The sequence below is a fragment of the Sturnus vulgaris genome, chromosome 1 (assembly GCF_052056855.1).
Source record: "Sturnus vulgaris isolate bStuVul1 chromosome 1, bStuVul1.hap1, whole genome shotgun sequence".
Classification (NCBI taxonomy): Eukaryota; Metazoa; Chordata; class Aves; order Passeriformes; family Sturnidae; genus Sturnus; species Sturnus vulgaris.
Window position 1 is genome coordinate 85,138,089 of NC_142243.1, and position 22,627 is coordinate 85,160,715.

Here is a 22,627-nt window from a genome sequence, read left to right on the forward strand (position 1 = left end):
AGCCCTGTTTCTAATGAATGTACTTATAGCTTCATTACCACAGCAGAGCTTTGGATGGTCTGGTTTAGTTATACTGATACATTAGTAGTTCAACAGATGAACACTGTTTCCATGAGATATTTGCTAACAATTGCAAATTGCAGGAAAAAAAAATCAAATACTGTGTTATATTTCTACTCATTCATGGATTGTCTTTAAAGTTTTTAAAAATAATTTTTATACACCCATCACTTTTTCTGATGCTGTTCTTTTACTTGTTCTTCTTTTCTCTGTCCCAGCCACTGAAGTCTGTAAAGTTAGAGTATGATTTCACTGAACCTTAGAAACTAACCAATATGTTTTAACTGAAATACAAATATTTTTCTATGGTGCACAATAAAGTACTGTGAAATGCTGATACATACTCTCATTATTGTTATGACATCATGCACAGATTAATTATCCTAACTATTCCATGTAGAGTTTTCCTGGTGATGACTTAAGAAATATTTGAACTCTGAAGTAATTACAGAATAGATGAACATTGCAGTATGACTTGAAGTGGTTTTAATGTCTGTTTTGATGTCTGTTGGAAGAGTTGTTTTAGAAAGACACTACCAATATTTACCAATATTTTTATTTATCGAGTTAATACATTTACATCTGTTTTTTATTTAACCTTTAGTAACAGAGTTGATTATGAGTATCCCTTTTATTTTTCTTAATATTAAATTAAAAAATCTTCATGTTTTCATCATGGAGTTGTATATAAAAGCATGCAAAAACAATCAGTCTTTCAGGCCACACCATGGGGACAAATTTATTCTTGAGTTTCAGGCAATATTATAGCACAAGTAAAGAAGCAGAAAAGAGTAGCAAATAAAATGCAATTCCTTCATGGACACTTAAAATAGGATAATGTCTAGTTGCAATTTCCTCTGACTACCCCTGTCAGAATCTTGTTTTGTATTGGACACAAAAGAAAAACCAAAGTGGAAAAGAAAATCTACTTTTTTATGCATCCAATTTTATACCTTTTAACATTGGTAGACAAGCTCATTAATTTCAATGGGTGTTGGATAGATCTGGAATCCTAAACTTACTTTTCCAAAAATAGACTACATTTTTATTTCTTCACTATGCCCTAATTTGAAGTCCCTTGAATCAGACTATTAACAAAATATTATCCTATCTCACAAAATAATGAAGATAAAACTAAAATTCCTCTCAACACTCACATAACGCTTTTCCTCTTCAAAGCATTTTAGCATCACTGATTAATCATAGCATTAATTAAATGACTATTTTTTTTTTAATTCAGCCTTCCAAAAGCTCTGTTCTCTGCAGGGAGCAGGGGAGAGCATAGCAAGGGACTAAAACCAGCTCCAGTAATCAGAAAACTTAGCCTGCAGCAATTAAACTGAGGAATCACTTCCCTCACAGAATCTTTTATACCTTGGGCTAGTGGAAAGATGAAAGGAAAGATGACAGTGCAGTCTAAACAAGAAATAAATCTGTTGGCTGTAAAGGATCTGTTTAATTGGATATATTTGCACTATCTGAATGAATAGGTAGGCTAACAACTCCTTTCCATGTGTTTTCAAGTCTGTATACCTGGCAGGAAATGCGATCAAAAATTAATTAGAAAATAAATTATTTGAGTTATTGCATACATGGACTGTATCCATTCTGGATATAAAACCCAAACATGCAAGAATAAATTCCTTGGATCCAACAGCAATTAATCCTTTGGTTGTCATATTTGTTCTCAGACAGCCCTCCAGAGCTAAGATTGCAAGGGAGACAGCCAAAGCCACACCCAAATCCTTTTTTCTGGCCAAGAGAGCAGAAACAGCAGAAGAGTTGGAATACTTCTGTTTGTTTGCCTTAGAAAATGCTGCTTTCTTCACTGCTAACAGTGACAAATAGAATCTTATTAGAGGAGATTTTTCTCCTTCTGTGGACCCAGCAGTTGTTTGGCATACCAGGTCAGCAGATAATTAGGCAGGTCAAACTGAGTTTGAACTGACTCATTTTTATAGTCCCAGCATGGGTGAGACAGTCAACAAATTAACACTTGCACCTCCTCCCAGATTCATCTTCATAAACCAGGTTGCAAGTCAGAGAGCACACCCCTGAGTGGGGCTGCCTGTATTTGATGGTTGCTTCACTTCTCCAGCATGAGAGAGGGAGGATTGCTTGACTGATACATGGATGAACATTAAGAACAGAAGCCATGCACTGTGCTGGGTGAGAGGTGTTGTTACAAACAGAAAATCCATTTGGCCATGATACACATAAATCCATTTCAGTATTAGTCTTCTGACTGTTTTGCTGCAAACATATACGCCCCTGAAGAACATCTGGTTTCTCCAGAAATCCACATGGCAGGCAGCATGCATCCCATGAAAATTTCCAAAAGGACAGCAGCAAAGAAGGAAGAGGCATTAATGTTCGGCAGGGTCTCAATGCAGTGCTCTACCTTTGGCATTACCTCTGACAGACCCAGCTGAAGAGCTTCTGCATGTGAAGTGCAGATGTGGATCTAGCCTTTAAAGCACGTGTTAGAACATGAATTAGCAGGTTATGGTCAGCCAAAGAGCCCTGGAAATTCTTCAGTCTCTAGTTTTTGCAATAGAACTGCTGGTATAAAGTCTGAATATCTGTAGTCTCACTGTGTGAGAGAAAAGCAGAATACGAAGGAGTTCCATTGAGAGAGAAGTAAAATCAGTATTAGAAGTAACAGCAGATTAAATAGCTGCCTGTGGAATTGAGATACACGGGAGAGGCAGCGAGTAAAACAAGAGCAATAGCTTTTAAACACACTGGTATTTTTGAGTAAAATTTATGCTTACAAACTAGCTAAAATGTCCTTTAGTTCAGAACATTAAAAAGCTTGAATCTGTGGTGGGTAGGGGTGGGACTGGGAATGCAGAGGTGTGACAAAAGCAGGATCTAGCTGACCATCAAAGTGTAGATATTTAAACTAAAATGAGGAGAGATTGGAAAAGCTTGGCAAACAAGGGAGATGCAGAGATTTACAAGACGTGGCAAAGGACAATGAAAACTTCACAGTTAAAACCCAAAGATTTGAGGGGATGCAGCTCAAGGAAAAAAAAGTATTCTTCATGTAGTAGAGGGGAGAGGGGGTAGCCCTGAGAAGATGAGTTGAACACAAGAAAAGTAATCAGCTGGAGGGAGGCAGGAAACATATGAAATGGAAAAGTTGTGTTTCTGGAAACAGAGAGGCTGAAGGAGGAGGGTAACTGGGTTAAAATGCTGTTACAGGAAAGAAAATCTATGAAGGGATCTGAGAAAGCATATTGCTGAAAAGCAGTGATTGTATTGCACCCAGTTGTGATTTCCCATGGCATGTTCAGGTTCAAAATACCAAAATGCTTCTCTTTTGTCTTTGTCCAATGCTAATAGTTTCTATACATGCTGCTCTTTCATCCTTGTTATGGATGTGCCCTTTGTCATTCCTTGTTCTCCTCGTACCTTTCTTTTGCAAAATATAGAACCAACATCTTTAATCTTTTTCAAAAGATAAAAGCTTCTATATTGGTTACCCTTTTAGATATTTGATTCTTTTACAAGCAAATCTCAACTGACATTGCCACACAGTTTCTGGTGTTCTACGTGCTTTCATCATTCTGTGGTAGTTTGAGGGTTTCTTCCCTAAAACTGTAAAAGATGGCTATTCCTGCTCCCTGTAGGGCTTTATATGCTACACTGCTGATGGCTGAATTTCTTCTTGATAAAACAGGCTTTTAAAAAAGAAAACCAGTGACTGACACATCACATATAATGCATCAGGGAAGATACTGTTCCTCTTTGTTGTAGTCCATACCAAATACAAATCTTATGTCTTGAAATCCTGCTGCCTGTCATCAGAGATGGTGAAAAACTGAAAGTGTGTATCATTTATCTGAAGTGAAGAGGGAATCTGAGACCTCCACCTGATTCTTTGTTCCATTTCAGCAGCCATGAGCAAAGTGCACCTGGATTCTTGGGGGCACAGGAGGGCATGTGTGTGTAATGGTTTGTATTATTTCTTTATTCTCAAAAAATAATTTATCTCTACAGAGTCTTACAATTTAAATTTAAAAAAACCTGCAAGGAAATGATGTCTGGTATTATTCTCTAGCTCAAAGTACCCATTATCTCAACTTCATTGGCAAGTTATGCTTAATGTGAAGCAGCTAAAACAGAGCCGATGAGGTTTCAGCTGCTTACTAAAGCCATTTTAAATTAACCCATCACTCTTTCCTTTATGAATTATTGAGCTGAGGTGATAGTTACCATTATGTGGTACGATACATACTTATTTTGGAGTGCCAGAGATTACAAATGTTTGTGCATGTCACTAACATAAGAAGTAAAAGGACCTGAGTTCCTAACCAAAATTTTTGGCCAAACATTGAGAATGATATCTAGGTGCCTAGAGATAAGCATTAAACTTTAAGGACCAGAGAGTATCCAATTTTGTTCACATCTGCTTTTCCAGAAACCTGTATATTTTCCATAGGTCTGCTAACTGTGCAGGTATCTCAGGTGTCCAGGGGAATTTGAAACCACATTGCCCCATCTGTTTGGACACATAATTTCCCCCCTATTTACCTGAAAATGGTTTAATAATTTTTTTTTGCACTTGCCATTCCAAAGTGATCCAGAATCGTCTGTTCTCTAAGACTTGGGTGTTAGAGTGGTGGGGCTCATGCTATTTGGGGCGTGCTTTTCAGTCCTACTGCTCCACGGTTTTTCCACTTTCTTCTTCCAGTAACAATTGATGCCCAGTGATCTTAGAAATAAGAAACAGACGTGTTGTGATGAGCAGCATCACAGACCATGAGCCAGGCCAGGGGTGTTTGACAGTAGGCACTACCTTTGAGTATCATAAACCTGCTCTGTCCATAGCTGAAGTCATGTCAAATGATGGGCCCCAGAGGGAGGGAAGAGAGCATTGCTGTATGTAAACGGTGGGACTTGCAGTCCTTCCCATACACTGTACCCTGCAGTCAGCACTGCTGCAGGCTGTATCTTACAGAGCCGGGTGGAGAGCAGAGTCACTGGCTCGGTGGTTGCAGTGGAAAGCCTGTCTGGAGGCAGTCATGTCATTTAGTGGTGAGACAGAGAGCATTAAACTTTGTGGTGCTGATGACCCTTATTTCAGGTTGTGCTGCTCTGTCTTCTTTATAAAGCTTCTTTTAAAGGGATCCTCTTTTATAACCAACATTGCCTCATAAGGAGGATTTTTTTCATATTCTTCACTCACCTTTCCTGCTGCTTCCCAAAGTCTGAGGAGTAATCATTTATTCAGTGGGTCAAGTGTCTCTCAACCTCAGCAGCCTTTTTTTGCTTTCAAAGATATAGGTTTATGTCTCCTTCCATCTGCTGCCTTTACTCCTGGCCCAGCAGTTCTAGCATTAACCTGTTTCACATATTTGGGCTCGCTCCTACTCTGTCCCACAAAAAAACACCTGTTTTTCTCTTAAGACCCAGTATGACATTTCTTATCTCTCTGCCTATTTTGCCTTTAAAATTCAGGGTAGTTTTCCCCCTTGAGTCTTTCAATGGTGAAAGAAAATCTTATTATGCAAACTAACACACTTTTTCCTTCTGAAATGACATGAGGTTGACTGCTGCTCTAATGCATACGCTATAACTTGTATTGTCCAAGTCCAGAGGCTCCTACATATTGCAATAAGCATAATCATTCTTTTTATGAGCTCTTTCACCCCCCCTCTTGCACCTCAGTATATACTAGAAAATTTCCAGTGTTCAGAGTAGTCACAGGGCTCCTCTGGAACAGCAACAGCTGGACCTTGAAGGCAGCTCCAGGTGCTACCCAAGTGCCAGTAGTGGTGATATATTGCAGCTTAGAACAGTGGTATCTGACAGTGGAAGCATGGTGCAGGAATGAACCATCAAGTATAGTAGCTGTGTTTCAGACACTGCTTGTCTTGTGATTAATACACTCTTAATTTTTTAGACTACCAGTTGAATAATACACTGACTTACAACCAAAATCTATTCCATAAGAATTAAGTAGATAGTTTTGGCACATTTATTAAGTAATGATTGAAAGTAATAATAAAAGCTCTCCCAATCATATTCTTTCCATAAGTCTGTGAAATACTGAAGTTGAATAGTATTAAAAACACAGGGGTGGTGAAAGTGTCCATACACGTCTAAGTGGAGAGCACATGTTAGCACAAAGAGAAGAAAATTCACAAATATTCTGACATACAGGCACCAGTAGTTCTAGAATATGATATCTGTGCCTTTACAACAAAGTATGGTGGCATTTTTATATTATAAAATTTAATTTTATAATTAAATTTTTATATTAACTAGCTACATTATGTGAATTAATGGATATCTTTGGAGGGGGAGATAGTGAACAATTACTTTTATAGAAAAATATCTATCTCAAGGACAGGGGTCTTAGTTTGAATTAAGACCTCTTTGGGTCTTCTTGTTTCTTTAATAAGTCAGTTTTCCTAATCTTGTACTTTCTTGTACTAGGAACCATGCCACAATTATTTAATAAATTTGCCAGTGTGTCAAAGGCGTTGTTCAGAGATGAGTGAAAATGGAAGTTGCTTCAATGATGTTACAACAGCAGCAAACTTGTCTCAAGGCAATAGTAGGGAAATATTTCCAGAAGTAGAATCTTATCTGTGATGATTTTTCTCTGGTTTAATCTACCAGAAGAATAGTTTGTTCTGCTGTTTGGCTTTGAAGGCAGAATCTCTCTTAGAACAGGTATTTTATCCTCTGACGTGAAAAGTTTCCTGAATTAAGTAATGGAGGCTGGTATTAAGGTGCTGAGACTTTTATCATGCAAAAGACATTAAATCTTCATTGTTGAAATAATAAGCAGATACTATCATCTCACAGTCAAAGACTTAGTGCATGGTGTTAGATGAATCACCTTCTTAATATGAAAATTATGGAAGTCTTATCTTAGAAAAATAACTTTTAGATGTATAGTATTAGAAAAACGCTTTTCCAAGCACCCACAAGATAACCTCTTTCCTGTTACGTCTATTTTATGTCTTTCTTCCTTTCTTTAAGAGTGAAATTGAACAAATAAATGCATTTTCTTTTTTTCTTGTCAAGCTGTTGGCTATGTTTAATCATATTATGTAAATCCTCTTTAAAAGCTTCAAATCAGTTTTGGGTCTTACAATGTGTAATGTTGTTCAAATACAAAAAATAAAAATAAAAAAATCAATTTGTTTGTAGATTAAAGTAGTTCTGCATGAACCCTAATGAAAATTAGCAAGGCTATTTATTTTTAATATAATCCTCACACATACCCGCCTCTCTTCCCAGCACCCTCATCAGTTCTCACTTCTTCCATTCAGGGAGGCTTCTTGTGTTGCCAACTGAATTGCCCAGCTCTTCTGCTAGTGGTGCTAGAGAATATTAGTGCTAGATAACATTTTGCTGATGTTCCAGCACTGGTTTCCATTACACATTTCAGTCTGCTTTCTGAAGAGGCTCTTAACATGGAAAAACATAATTCTAAGTGCAGATGCTGTGCAAAATGTAACATACACCAGTGCAGAAGTCAAGGATCACAGTTGTTTTGGGCTGATGCAACAGTACCTGTGGTAGGACTTCACATTCACACCACTGTAGAGCAAGGTTTCTTCTATAGCTCATGCTAGAAAATATGACTCTTCTTCATGTCTGAGCAAAGCAGTAGAAATATAACTGAGATAAGTTAACCAATAGCTGATGGGGTTTTTTTCTGTCTATGTACTGCAGTGGTTTATTAACTATTTGTTTAGTTTTAGAAAAACTTCTTGCAGTATAAAGAATAGTCCTTGATTTTCAACTTCCATGGCTTAATTCATTATAAAGCAAATTTCCTGCATTTTCAATATATTTTCATATAATTGACACAGTGTTTTAAGTCCTCAAACGACAGAAAATGTGCTAACAGTTACACTTACTAATAAGGTTTTAAGGCCCACATAAACAATGGCTTGGATCAACTCTGTAGCCCAGCCACCCCCTTCTTCTTCCAGCTGGTGTGCCACCTGTGTTTGGCGAACCTCTGGAAAGACATTTTGGTGTCCCTGACTGCGATGCCTGTCGGATTGTGGCCAGTGGCTTTACCTGCATGGGTGAGCAGCTTCATTGGAAGGAGCAGCTCTGTCTTTTGCTGCCTCTTGGGGACAGGGCAAGGAGAGGGACGACTGTGTCCCCAGCAGGCAGCTCCTGGCAGGGGGCCCTGGCATTGACATTGCAGGTTCTGGTAGGGGGGTCTCCAGACTGGACACCAGCTTGCACAGCTGCCACAGGTGGAATACAGTGACTGGATTTTACATCTATGAAATGTGAGTCTTCTGGCGCTTGCTATCCAAGGGCTACATTTGATGCAATTCTCAGAGGAGATAAAAGGGAAAGGCAATTAAAAAACCCTACCAAACCCACTCAGAATATATTTTACTGAGAATTTATTGAGAATTGAATGGTAATATTGGGCTGGAATTACTACAACTGCTCAGAATAAGGAATGCTGTACTATCCCACTCTTACACATATATCTATATGATATATAGATATATATATATATAGATAGGTATATCTGTATCTATAAAAAGCCTGTTTTATTGTTTTGAAGTATCTAATACTGAACTTGATCTTCTCATGCCTAACTGAAGGGTGTGCAGACCAGAAATGCTAGAAGCTGCTGAGCACTGGCATGTCCAGAATGCTTATACTCTGCTTGATTGTGTCTGTTTTAGTTTTCCCACTGAGCTTTCCCTGATAGCTCCAAAACCTTTATTTATTGTAAGCAGTATCTTGTGTGTCTAGGCATGTGTGTACTGGTGTGAAACTACTGCCTGGAATGCTAAACCAGTTCCAGGAAAGAAATCTGCTTGGGGCAGCCATCCAGATTTCCTTACACCCAGTGCTCTGGGATGCAGTCTTTGGTTGCTAATGAAATGATCATCATGAACTGATTGCACCAGAGGACTGAGGTGCTGAGATGCTCTGTTGCAATTTAAGTGAGGTCCAAAAAAAAAAGGAATGTTGGTCTATTCTGGATGTGTACACAGGAGTAAAGCACAACGTCTCACTGATCTGATTTATGTACTTGTACTTACTCCCGACTGCTGGTAGAGACTGCTCTAGAAGAGTAAAAGCTACACCAAATCATAGCTTATTTTTTGAAAAAAACAGCTTAATTTGATATGTCTTGCAAATTGAAGTAATCACTGTAAGTGATATACAGCTATCAATGTGTTCAGGTAGCACAGAACAGACAGATGCAGGTGAAAATAGCATTTCAGAGTTTTCTGCAACAAACAGTGTTTTATAAATGTGTAGGGGAAAAGATTTTCAGTTTGCTCAAACCAATCATTTCTGAAAGAGGTGCTAACAACTGTTCTATGTCTGATATTAATATTGCTTAAAATTGTAACAGTGCAAGTAAATTAAATATTAAGTTTAAAGAAAAAAAGTTTGAGGACAGGATTTGTATTTGTATTGCAACGCACTGGTAAGATTCAAATCCGATTGTACACATTTTGTAGGCAGTCTAATAATTTTTATAATCAGGAATGTTTTACATAATATAGAGTGAGTATTTTCTAACACCTCACATTACCACAAAATCTATTTGATAATCTTTAACAGTTCAGCACAGAGATTAAGTTTTTATCTGTATTACGAATATTCTGTTCAAATTACACCGCAGTTCTACCACAGCAGGCAAAATGATGAGAAATAAAAATGGTTCAATGTCTAATAGTTAAAAGATGTGATTTTTCTCTTGCCTATTCTTTCAAATATGGATACAAACAACTGAATTTATGAATTCAGAAATAATATTTTTAATAAGTACACATAAACACTAATTGATCACATTTTTAAGTTATCCACAAAATCTGATTAAATTACCATATTATATATAATAATCATACTTGATCATTCACAGAATGTGATGTAGATTAGATTACTAATTATGTTTATATTTCCCCGTCTTCCTGTCCTTTTCATCCTGCATGATACACTCATGGTGATTGCTGTATGCAAATTCCTAGCACAGCTGCACTGAAGGTGATTTAGAGTTTGTTTCACTGACCTCAGTAATAATTTCCTCAGGCCTTCGCCTTCTCTGATCTTCTCTTCATCACATTGAAGGATTGAGCAGCCATTCACCATAACAGCAATCCTCTAGAACTCCTGTGAGGCTTCTAGTCTAACTGCTGATGCTAATCCTGCCATATATGCGTGTATATCTATATACCTATATCATATATATGTTCTCAGAAGCTGCTTTTTTACTATTTTCACAAACAAACATGACTTTTAGAGGCAATATTGAAAAAGAAATTTGTTTATTTAAGCACGAAAAAGAATTATAATAATCTTAGAATCATTTAGGTTGAAAAAAATCATCAAGCCCAAACATAATTGACAGCATTTCTTTTTCTTTAAATGTTTGATGTGGCCATTTTAAAAATTCCTTTCATTTTAGGAGATTTTAAGTTCTGGAGGTTAGTGTTTTATTCAGTAAATCCTAGCAAAATGCAAGACTGGAGTAGATGTCAGAAAGGCTCCTTTTCTGGTCAGTACCATGCATACAACTAAGGATGTGTGACAAAGATGGTATCCTCTGGAGCAGTGGAGTCTAAGAAACACTAACACAGTTAAATTGCTGCATGTAGAATAGAATTAACCTTGTACATGAAGAAGTCTTCAGAGAAGACCTTTTCACAAACATCATTGGGTTTGCATTCACTGTTGTGGCTTTAACAATTTATGGTAACAAGCTGTGAGTTGTTTGGTGGGAGCTGAGGACTTGCCAAGTTCCATGAATTGTGGTATTCAGGTTATCTTTGTGCATATACTTGGCCTTTACCATCATAGTTCCATTCTCTTACGGGTGTGATGTAGCCATATGGGAAGGCTCTGACTGATGGAGTATGGAAGTATTAACAGAGCCCATAATGTGTGAAATGCTTGAACGTGTAATCATATAAATATGACTTGCTCCAAAATAATATCAGTGTCCAGTGAGATTACATGCAATGATGCAAATGGTGCTATTAGTCGTGCGTGTTTTCCCTGTACTTCTCCGTCACCCTTTATTGCTGTATCTTCTGAATTCTCCCTTCATTTTCTTTCAACAAAGGCAAGTATGCCATGAGGGATCTGGTCCACCGACTGCCAGGCGCTAACAACAGCAACAGCTCAGCGAGCAAGGCCATGTCTGATGACACCGTTACTGCCATTTGCTGCACTCTGCACGAAGTCATCACTAAAAACATGGAGAATGCCAAGGCCTTACGAGACGCAGGCGGCATTGAGAAACTGGTTGGCATATCTAAGAGTAAAGGAGACAAGTATGTTTTGCAAATCACCTTGCACCTTTTTAACCTCTCCAGTACTTACTATTAGTCCTGAATGTGTCTGCCTTCTCTGTGCAATCACGATTTGAATCCTTTAGTTACATCACAAATCCCATGCCCAATGTGAGGGGTGACAAGAAACAGACAATGCCAATACCAAAATTCTCCCTCTGCTTTGGTTTATTTTTGATGTGCCATCAGCAGTGCAAGGAGTGCACTCCATATGCATTTTAAGGAGAGTAATTATCTACAGTAACTCCTACCTCTAAGCAGTTGCAGAAGACCCTGATAAGCATTAGGAATCAGAGTAGTTGGATTGCACCCTGCACAAGGTGTGACATGCAGGTGGAGGGGTCCTTTGAAAGTTCTGGTACTGCTCCTCTTGATCTAGGAGTGAAGAATGTAAAGTCACTGTCCCTCTTCACAGCACCCTTTTCCCTGCCACAAGCTTGGTAGTAGATCCGTGGATTTTGACTGGTTGCTTCTGAGAGAGCCATTAGGCTGCTTGGTGGGGCAAAAAAATATCTTGCACACAACTGTGACATTTTCAGAACAGCTATAGTTTCATCTTGTCTGTTTGGCTATGTACACACTCTTCATGAGGAGTCACTCTTTATCCTTCTTTTGCCTAAAACAGATAGCCTGGTTCTCATATTTGTCAACCTGATGAAGTATAGTGCAATGGGACTATGGCAGTTTGAAAACAAAAAGCCTTCACTGTAGTGTACAAAACCCATCAGTTCACCTACTCGGAGCTGTCATCACACAGCCTACTGCAGCATCAGAGCTCTTAAAGAGCCCCACAAAGCCAGGCCACAACCTGAAGGAAAGATTTATGCACCCTACATTTGGTATGAGAACTTATGCTCGCCTATGTGATCAGAGCATTGCCAATATAATTTAATCACATTTCTTTTCCTCTATTGTCACCCTTTTCCTTTCATACCAAATTCATTATTGAAACATTCTTGCATTCAAATTGTAAGGGGTAAAAAGTATTGTGACCAAGTATGTGATTCCAGTTGTGGGAGTTCCCCATCCTCTGCCAATTTATTTATATTTGCATTTTCTTATTGTTAAATCTACCTAAATTTCTAATTTATATATTCTGGATCAAATGTACTGACATTGCAAGCAGGTTCATATCCATTTCTCTTAAGATGAATGTGCATTTCTTCAGAATAATGCATTTATCTACCTGTTCATTATCTGGTAAAGAATACAAAAACCTGTTGAGTCTGGAATTTTTGAGTATCTTGAGCAGTTTTAGGAGGATCCAAGGGCATATTTCCCTGTTTGAATATCCTTCATAACTGTGAAAGATATCTATTTCTAATTAATGTAGAGCAGAGTAATTCCAAAATGCCCTTGCAAGTCATGATACATATCCCTTCTCTCAAGTGCTTTGACTTGCAGTCTGTGTTATTATTTTTACAGGTTACACAGTTCTAGAGCAAGAAAACCTGTCAACACACAGTGCTGCAAATGCCCATCTTAAGTAAAAGTTCCATTTTTCTGCTTTCAGAAATGTCAGTACTGTGTGCTATTGATTTGCTTTGGTTTGGTTTCTTACAGGTTCAAACAATGAATTGTTTGAAAACCAAAATTGCTGGTTGGTTATTGGACTGATAGAAAATTCTGACATGCTCACTTTAATACAGTAAATCACTTCTGTATGAAATAATTTTGTCCAGTATGAAGCAATTGCTTCTGAATGTGCAGGATACTGAACTGGCCATGCATCCTGGTATGTCAGTGCCAGTAGTGTGGGACGGGCCCTGATAGCCTTTGGAATATGCTCAGGGCTTGAATGGTCTCCCTGTATGACTGCATGAGAGAACTGGTGTTCATAAGGTTGTTTATATTGGCCAAGCTTCACATAGCTCCTGCCTCTCCCCAGTACTCATGGAGTGGTGAGCACAGTTATTTTCTTGGTTACTCCATGCTTACCAGCACTAGCCAGCACAGCTGGAAGTATAATACAAACAATTATGCTTGAAAGGGCTTAATAAAATCCTGTTTACTCACCAATTACCCACCTACTGCTGTACTCTGGGTGAGAAATGAAATAGAAATGGAAAAAAAGCACCAAATAAATTACTAGGGAAATCTTGTATTAATGAATCAGTTGTGTCATAACAAGGCTTTGCCAGCTTGCATGTCAGTGTACCAGTGATCCTTGTCAGAAGTCACAGAATGAACCAAAGCCTGGCCCCTGCCTAAAGCAGTAACTTATGCTTGCTGCTGGTTTTCTGGTTTCTCTTTGATGTTTCAAACCATATACCTCTTCTGAGTAAAACATAAATCACCTCAATGACTGCCCTGAACTCTATCAATCCTCACACTGGACTTTGGCCTTTGCAAGGTTTTCTAGTGTTCTACTGCTTTATATGTATTTTTGATCCTTCACAGTGTATGCTTCCTTAATGGCCTGGGTTGTCTTCCTGGTCCTTTTCTATTTGACCCTTCCTCACTGAGATGAATACTCCCTGATTTTTTAATTTTTCTTTTTATATTGCTTTTATTTTATTAGATTTTTTTAAATTACCTATTCCAGCAAGAATATATGACACTAGCTGATTGTAACAATAGTTGAAATCTTCTTTCAAAAATTCTCTGAAGACAAAGACCATGTGAAGTTACGTGGTTTTCAACATGACATTGTATTGCTGTCTTTAAAGGATAGTGGTATGAGCAAAATCCTAGTCCACATTTGGATTCCTAATGAAATTTATAATAACTATTTGTAATCAGTTGTATTTCTGCATCTTGGCTCTGCATTTCAAAACCAGTGCTCATCACCCATCTAGAGTTTCTTTTGGCCACTGCTGAGAGGAGCTTAATGAGTTCTGCACACTGTCCTGAGCTGGAGTTCAGCAGCTTGCAGAGAAAGAAATTCTGCTCTGACTCCTTGTCCTTTATGCCAAAAGTTGTAGCATATCTTAGATATACATAATGCCAGCTGGGTCCTCAACAGTTTTGCCAATTGCTCCTGTTCCTCTTACTCTGCTCTCAGCAGAAATCCCTGTGTGTACTGAGGTGCACAAGTTTTGCCCCTCACTGATTGATTAGTAGTATAGAAATAAGATATATTGCCTTTGCTTAAAAACACATTGGTCTCCAAGATGCCAAGCAAAGATCTTATGGTATATTTGAAACATGCTTTATTTGTGGGCTTAAATCCATAGTGATGCATTTGAAAATTGGAATGAATGGTGTCCTTTACTGAACAGTCTCTTTCTCACTCCTTTTTTCTCTTTCTCCCTTTTTAATGTATGTGTATAACAGGCATTCGCCTAAAGTGGTGAAAGCAGCATCTCAGGTCCTCAATAGTATGTGGCAGTACAGAGACCTGAGAAGTCTCTACAAGAAGGTAAGGCTTGGGTTTTTTCTCGATTTATCATCTTTCCTACTGTTATCCAAATTTGGGGGCTGAGAGACTTTAGACCAAAATATTCGTTTATCTGACTGGAAATTCACTTGGAGTTTAAAGTTTCAGATACTTGGAGTTCTTATGTTTTCCATAATTTCTACTTTTAACATAAAAATGCTCTTTGAAAATATGTGTGGTGGTGAAAAGGGAATGTGAATTTGATTTTGAAATAAATTCATACAAAAGATGCTGGATCTGACAGCCCTGGAGAGTGAAATCCTCTGTTTGTAGAATACACTTACATAAGCTCTCCTACTGGAACAGTCCTTCTTACACCTCCTCACCTTTTTCTGAGGAGATTACCAGATTTCCAGCCCTTCAGCTCCCAAATTTCCTCATGAGATTGTAAACAAGAGTATCTGAAGGAGTGGTGCTTAGGGACCAGCTACGTATGGAGCTGGGCTGAAACCTGTGAGCTTTGTTTGTAATCAGCCAGCAGCCAGTGGCATCATACACTTGGTATTCAGACAGTCTGTTGAGTCCAGAGTACCATGCCATTCCCACAGGCCTGCTAACCTCTTCAAAATGAATTGCAGTAGAGTAATATAACACTGTGAAACAGCATTCTATATAGCTTTTTAAACATAAGTGTCTACTTAGTAAATTAATTTACAGTAATTCTTGCTGGATATTTCCAAACTGAATTAAATTCCATGTGAGTGTCAGCCTGCAGATTTAGTTCTTCAGTGTCTTCTTGCTTGGAATGTCACATCTTATCTAAGTGATATCTGTATTTGGAATCATCAGAGAGAGCTAAAACTTCATGTGGCGTCTTCAGTTCAGGCCCTAGTTAAAGCTGAGACATAAGGATGGTGAAGTAGGGAAGATTCATGGTGGTGTGGTCTGTGTTGCATGTATTCTGCACAAGAAAATAGCTTAGTTACATGAAATGTATACACCAAATCTCAAGCTGGCAGAAGCTGACCTTCTGGTGAAATGCTGTTCTTTTGCATGCCTCAGCACTGCTTGTGTCAACTCTGAGAAAGTGAGGAAGATGATTATTGAGTCTCTCCCATTGTTCACTTCCAGTATTTTCAGTCATCCCTGGCAGCCCTAGGGATACCATATGTGAAGACGTTCCAAGTAACAAGCTGGTCCTCAACTGTCCCATTAAGAGGTGGGAACAAACACGAGCTAGAGTAGGCTTTTCTTGATCCAAGGCAGTAACACACTGGAAGTGTGTGTAGCCTGACTTCTGTGTGTGTGGGTGGCTGAGCTGTTCTGCACCATAATCTCTTAGAGGTTCTTACAATATCTGGCTCATGTCCAGCCTTCTGTCTGTATATATACGCTGTGATGGAAAAGCAGTTTCTGGGTTGCTCCATGCACAAGGCAATAATGTTTGTGCTGTGTGGCTGCTGAGTTTACTGCTACCTAAGGGACACTGCTGGCTGCTGGTGTGAATGATGGTGATGGACCTACATACTAAGCATGCTCAGGTGCTAAGTACCTTGCGTGCTTCCAAGAGTATTTTCCATGGCCACAAATATACATACTTGTGATATGGAAAACAGGACAGGCTAGCTTTAGAGGGAGCTTCCAGGACACTCATAGCAGACAGATCGTCTATATTACCAGGAAGAGAATTGTATTAATGTTTATATTACTTAATTCCTACACAAAATCTTAAAATGAAGATCAGCCTCTGCTACATATTAGTATACTAATTACATGCCATTATTTATGCTGTTAAGCCTTGTATAAATATGGTTTCTTTTAATCAAAGTGTTCAGATAGTTAATTTTAAATATTTGTTTTGCTGAAATACATACGATAATCTTGATAAAATTATAATATTTAATATACTTGCCTGTAATAGGCTGACTCTTACGCTGGCTGAGTTTAACCACTGTTTGGGAGTCAATGGCAATGGTTTTATGATAGGAAAATTAGAGAAGTTTGCATTATACTAATAGTCAGCTAATTATGTATATAAAGATACTGGATCAATGCAATCTTTGTTTTGTCCCATTAAAATATATATGTACCAATAAAATTGAGTGAACATACAGTGTAATACAATCAGCACTACGCACTATCTTGCACCTGCATAGCCTTTTTTTTGAAGTGCAGGTAAATCCCATTGCATAACCATCAGCAATTTGCTCCCATGTACCAAAGTATCTATACAAATGTTTTCAAAGAATTGGCCAACAGAGACACAATTTTGTATTGTAATACAAGGAAATTGCAAGCGTCCCATTATAGTTAAGTGAAAGCAGCAGCACTTATCTTCTGTTTGAGAAACAATGTAACCAAATGGCTTCAATTGTGGTATATTTTAGAGCTACACATTCACAATAAAGTAAGAATTTGTAAAAAGAATAGAAGTATTATTTTTTGTATTCATGGGCAAAGAAGGCAATATATGTTTACTGCTGATACAGTAGCAGTCAGTATATTTAGTCCAAGTATGACTGGATCAGCAAAAACACTAAAACCTCTTCCATTTTTCTAATTTTGCTCAACATTGCAAGGAGCATCCTACAGCCAGCAGAAGATGAACTGCACTGACAGAAATCCAGAGCTGGGGATTGCTGTGGATGCTCTTTAAATCCACAATATCTTATGCAGTGTGTTTGCAGAGCCGTGCCACGACCTGTACCCTCCACTGGCAGGTGCTATCCAGTGTCCGGGGATTTCCAGGTCATAGCTGTGTTGTGGCTTTAGTGGGACACACAGACTCGTTAGGCTGGGCTGGCATAGAAAAGGTATAGCAAGTAAACAGCATTCAAACCTGTAAGTGAGGTGATAGTGTTAGATTGTCCTCTCTAGGCTTGTGCTTGGACAGAAAAAAAATCAATTTTACTCCCTGGTGTGGTTCACTACCCTAACAGAGTCCAACAAGGAAGAGTTGTAAAATGCATCAATATTTCTGGTCCTAAAACTGAAGGAAAAAAAGAAGACCTGACAGACAAAGAGGAAGAAATGAATTTAGTTTTGAAATTAAGGGGTTTCCAGCCACCCCAAAAGTTGCAGGTCCTTCATCATGCAAAATCTCATAGGAAATACTGCTTAATTTACAAACAATGGCTGGTACAGAAGCCTAGTCTGAAAAAGTCCACCAAGAGGAAAGCAATGTTCAGGTTCAATCACATTTAGACAGTGATTAGATTATTTAGTGTGATTAATTTCTAGAAAGGAGGTGATCCCATTTTTCCTCAGTAGAGGAAATATGGTTTCCCAAAGACAGTATTGTCATTTTCAAACTTCTTTGTTTTCTACAAGCAAGACATATATTCATAAATGATCATTTATCTGTCTCTGTTTTCGTGAGTCTGTTCCAAATTACTTAAAATCTGATTTTCAAACATCCTTGATGGTCCCATGGCCCAAAGCCCCATGTGTTGGTCAGTGGTTCCTTTGGAAAAAAACAAGGTGCTATCCCACAGTTTGTTTATATGCTTCAAACTCCTGGTACACTCCTTCTCTTCAAGTGTCTTGGCAACCTGTATTTTAGAGTTAGCAGAAGTAAGTGCTGCTTACAGCACCCAGAAAGAGAGATCCTGCTCCATTTATGCTTAGCCTCTTAAGCAAGGTGCAAGGAGCTACTACGTGACTTCTTTAAAGTCACATATTTTTGACTCAGTATCACTGTCCCTGACTCCAGTCTCCAGGGTATTCACTGGTTGAAGATTTGGGGACATCTGAGAAAGTATAGGTGTGACTCTAAGACAGCAAATTTCCATTAGATGGTAAACTCTTCTCTATGTCAATATTCAAGAAAATAACCAACTACTCTTAAATGCAGATAGCTTGTTAAATTACATGAGGAAATTTGAGCAAAAGGGTTGTGCTACGTGAGCTTAACATGAAAGAAAATTTATTAGCTAAAAACAATCTTCAATTAGCATTAAATGAGTGTAGTATTAAAGAGCTGGAGGAACTGTCAGGAAGAATATGTTTTCTATTAATTGGTTTGCTTTGCCTAACAGCTTAGCCTCCAACAAAATATGTTTACTTTCTATCATTATGTTTACACTTACTCTGTCTTCTAGTGTATAAGTAGAGGTCATGATGAATTTGTAGAAAATATTTCTCTTTCCCATTTATTGTGGTAGGTTTCTGTTCTGCACGGAATATTAGAAATGTTTGTCCCATTTGCCTGCCATCTGAATAAAAACACCACCCAATGCTGGAAACCAGGGAGGCTGTTGGGGGTAGTTGTCCTTCAGCATGTGTTGTGCCATTTACAGCAGGGATACTTTTGTGATAGGCATTTAATGGAGTCACTCTGAAGATGGCCCCGTCTGTCATTGGTTGGAAAAAAACCATAGAATTGCCTGAAGTCTTCAAACAGTTAGGGAAGTGTGGATATAGTAAAAGTATTGCTTTTCATGTGACTTTCAGAATAATAAAAATATTACTTTATGAGAAAGTCCTTTATGACTAAATGTTCCATGAAAATTGACAGCATTAAACTTCAAAACCCTAGTCTCAAGGAGTTTTAGAATCTAAAGTCTTTTCTTAAATAAAATATACCTACTCACCTTTTAAAAATGTTAATTACAACGTCCTATCATGTAGACTTGGGACACATCATTTGGATTTTGTTCTGGCAAGGTTATTATTATCAGTCAGACATCCCCCAAAAGGAAGCTGGTTTAGGTTAAATTTATCTAGTGAAAAGGTCTGTGCAGAACTTAAACCCTACATTAAAGATCTAAATTCTAAATCCAGAGCTTAATAATTCCTCAAAAATAGTGGCTTGACTTGAAGGAACTATTCATGTGTTCAGATTGTTCATGAGCATATGTACTTTGCAGTGCTGATCTTTCAGCATGGCTTAATTTATTTCTGTACAATTGGCAAAAGCTTTTCCAGATTAATATGTCACCCTCTCAGAAAAAGGATGAATTAAGTTAAGATAAACCCCCTTCTGTAATATGAAGCTGAAGTGTCATTATAGACAAGGCATTGTCTAGAGCCCATTTTTATATTAACTATGAAAATGCAAGTTCCTTATTAATAAATGATTGACTGATTGATTGATTTATGGCAGTGGGCGTCCCCAAGCTTCAGTGTGACTGATGACAGAGGATTTTCACCAACCCACGACTCTGGGTCATGGCACGCTCAGCACACTCTCTCCCAGAGCCAAGAAACCAGAATCTATTCCCCAACCCAGGTATTCTGGCTGTCAGCTGACCAGTCTTGAATTGTTGTGTTTCATGCATACTGAGATTTGTACCCAAAGCAGTTCTCCAGGAGACCTTTGAATCAAAAGTAACAAAGCCTAACTGAAGAATATGCTTTTAAGTTGCACAGTTTAATTCCCTGTACCCTGCAGGTTCTAGATGGAAAGTGTCAAAATTCACTTAGGAGAGTATGTGCAAGGAGGGTTTGCAGAGTTCTGCTTGCTCTTAGGACGGCATGTACCAGTGAGAGGGACAAGTGCATTACCTGCAGTTCCCTGACAATCCTTAGCATTTCTCTGATCTTTTTCCTGACTGTCTGAACCTTTCAAAGAGAAAGGAGGCTGCTGATAAGCACTGTGTTGCAACAGCAGATTAAATTTATCAAGCACATTGCTTGTTTTCTGGCACAATGGCATCTCTGAAGAAAAAAAGCAATAGCTGGACATTTCAATAAGGGATCCCAGGTAAACTGGCACATCTATAGAAAAATCAGTGTGTCCAAGAGTCAAATTCTTAAAATGCTAATTTTCAAAATCTCTGTTAAGAGTGATAATGTATGTTTCCTTCAGACAGAATTATAGTTGATGAGATTTAGCAGGACTGCCATTCTTTTTCTTTTTTGGTTAGGGGCAGTCTTAAATTTCAGGTACTAAAATTCCATTTCCTTAACCAATTGTATTATTTTTTTTCCCTTTTAATATATTTTTTTCAAAATAAATTAGTACTTTGTGGCATTATGTCAAAACCAAAATATCTTCTATGTATGCACAACATCCTAGTAAGTCCATGGAGGGGCTGTGTTTATGTCTGTGTATTATGCATGTTATATATGTATATATATTACTATACATATACAGACATATATGCATGGTCATACATATATGTCTGTATATTATCTCTGATAAAATATTTCGAGGAAATTGGAATTTACGTTTTTTTCATGGCTCCACTGAACATAGTAGCTATGCTATTTCTTTCTTTTTTTTTTTTTGTTTTTTTGCACTAAGTTTGCCTGGAAAAGCGAAGACATCAGAGAAGATCTCATTTAAATACTCCAGACATAAATATCTTTCAAGGTTAGGGTAAATCCTTTTCATCTTTAGCTAGCAGGGATATAGTTAAAACATCCAGCATTTCATCCTCTGATATATTACATTACTTTCTTTTCTTAATTCAGAACTATGAAAAGTCCTAATTTAACTTTAAATACAGGAAATATGGACGTTTTCTGCTGAAGTAAAACACTCTCAAGCCTTTTTAAAGCATCTTCTGAGTAATTTTAGTAGAGATTCTATAACCAATATAGCAAAAAAGTTATAGTTTTCAAATGTATACTTTCTTTTTTTCTTTCTTAAGGAACATGTGATGTGCCTTTAGTTGAGCATTTTGAATGTGGCTTGCTTATCAATTGGCAATCTTGTGAAATACTGAATCATTAAATTGTCATTGGATTCAGTACTAGAGAAAAGCTGGCATTACTGATTTGTGTGTGTGCATTCTTAATTCTGCATTTTATGCTGAATATTACATTCCAGTGTTCATCTAAGATAGGTTTGCCCATCCCAATGCATGCACAAATATGAAGAATTTCATCATTAAAGCAAAGGCATATTTTGTATTCTGCAGGAAATAATAGGTAGTTGCTGCAGAGCAAAGAATAATATGGTAATCTTTTCACATTATTTCTTAGAGACACAAAAACCTCTTCAGTAAGCAATGGTTTGATGATCTTGAACTTCATTTTTACATTGATGCTACTTTTTCAACATAATTTGCACTAGGCAGCAGCACCATATATGTAAACTCACCATTTAACTTACTTCCTCTTTTGATTGCACAAACCTTCCCAGGGATTGTTTTTTTTTACGAATCATTCAAACCTTTGGCAGGAAAATTTTAACATTTCTGGCTTTTTGATTGCCAATTGCCTACTTGAATAACACCCTGTTTGTCTGTACAATAGGAATTTACATATCATGAGAAAAGTCATGAATCCTAAAGGGGAAATTGTGCAAATAAATTGAACTGACATATAGAGGCAAACTCTGGCTTATGCAGAAGTAGTCAGGAGTATTCACACAGGGAAAAAGTGATTTTAAAACCATTCATGAATTTTTAAAAACAGAGAAAAATCTCATCATTTGGCAAAACATATATTGTTTTCACCTAGCTGTGCTACCATTTGAAATCTTTTGGCTACTTTTTTAGGAAGAACAATTTTAAAAGAGACCAAAATATTACAAAGTGCCAAGTCAAACTGAATGTTGTTTTGATTTCATTTTAATGCCCATAATTATAATTTTACTTGTGGTGTCAAGTGAATATGTTCTGATTTCCTCAGCTTTTTCATAATCTCAAATATTTTTTGTAGTTCCTTCTAACTTTCAATTTATTAGCAATCTCAAACAGTACTAGAAAGATAGAAAGTAATTACTATTATAAAAATATATTTTGCATGGCCTAAAGAGTGTAGAAAATATTTTGCAATCTGAAATATTCATGTTCTTTCATATATCACAATGACAACACATGGAGGAATATAAAATCATGTGTTTCGGCATCAGTTGTTAGAAGATGTTCTCAAATGTTTTATCCTTCTGGACTCCATAATTTACTGTATATTAATAATCATCATTACTATATATTAATAATAATAACCATCATGTTTCAGTATTTACATGTTTCTCTTTGAAACATTT

The 22,627-nt window shown here is 37.5% G+C and overlaps 1 protein-coding gene across 5 annotated transcripts in view; it reads left to right on the plus strand.

Moving 5' to 3' along the window:
• CTNND2 (catenin delta 2) overlaps positions 1–22,627 on the plus strand; it is a 630,539-nt gene that overhangs the window by 580,587 nt on the left and 27,325 nt on the right. For 4 of the 5 annotated variants that reach the window (XM_088170959.1, XM_088170931.1, XM_088170943.1 and 1 more), the window contains 3 exons: positions 11,141–11,351; positions 14,646–14,730; positions 19,793–19,918. In XM_088170959.1, coding sequence (XP_088027085.1) covers positions 11,141–11,351; positions 14,646–14,730; positions 19,793–19,918 — 422 coding nt within the window. The remainder of the gene's footprint in view (positions 1–11,140; positions 11,352–14,645; positions 14,731–19,792; positions 19,919–22,627) is intronic. The other variant, XM_088170938.1, reaches the window with a different exon arrangement.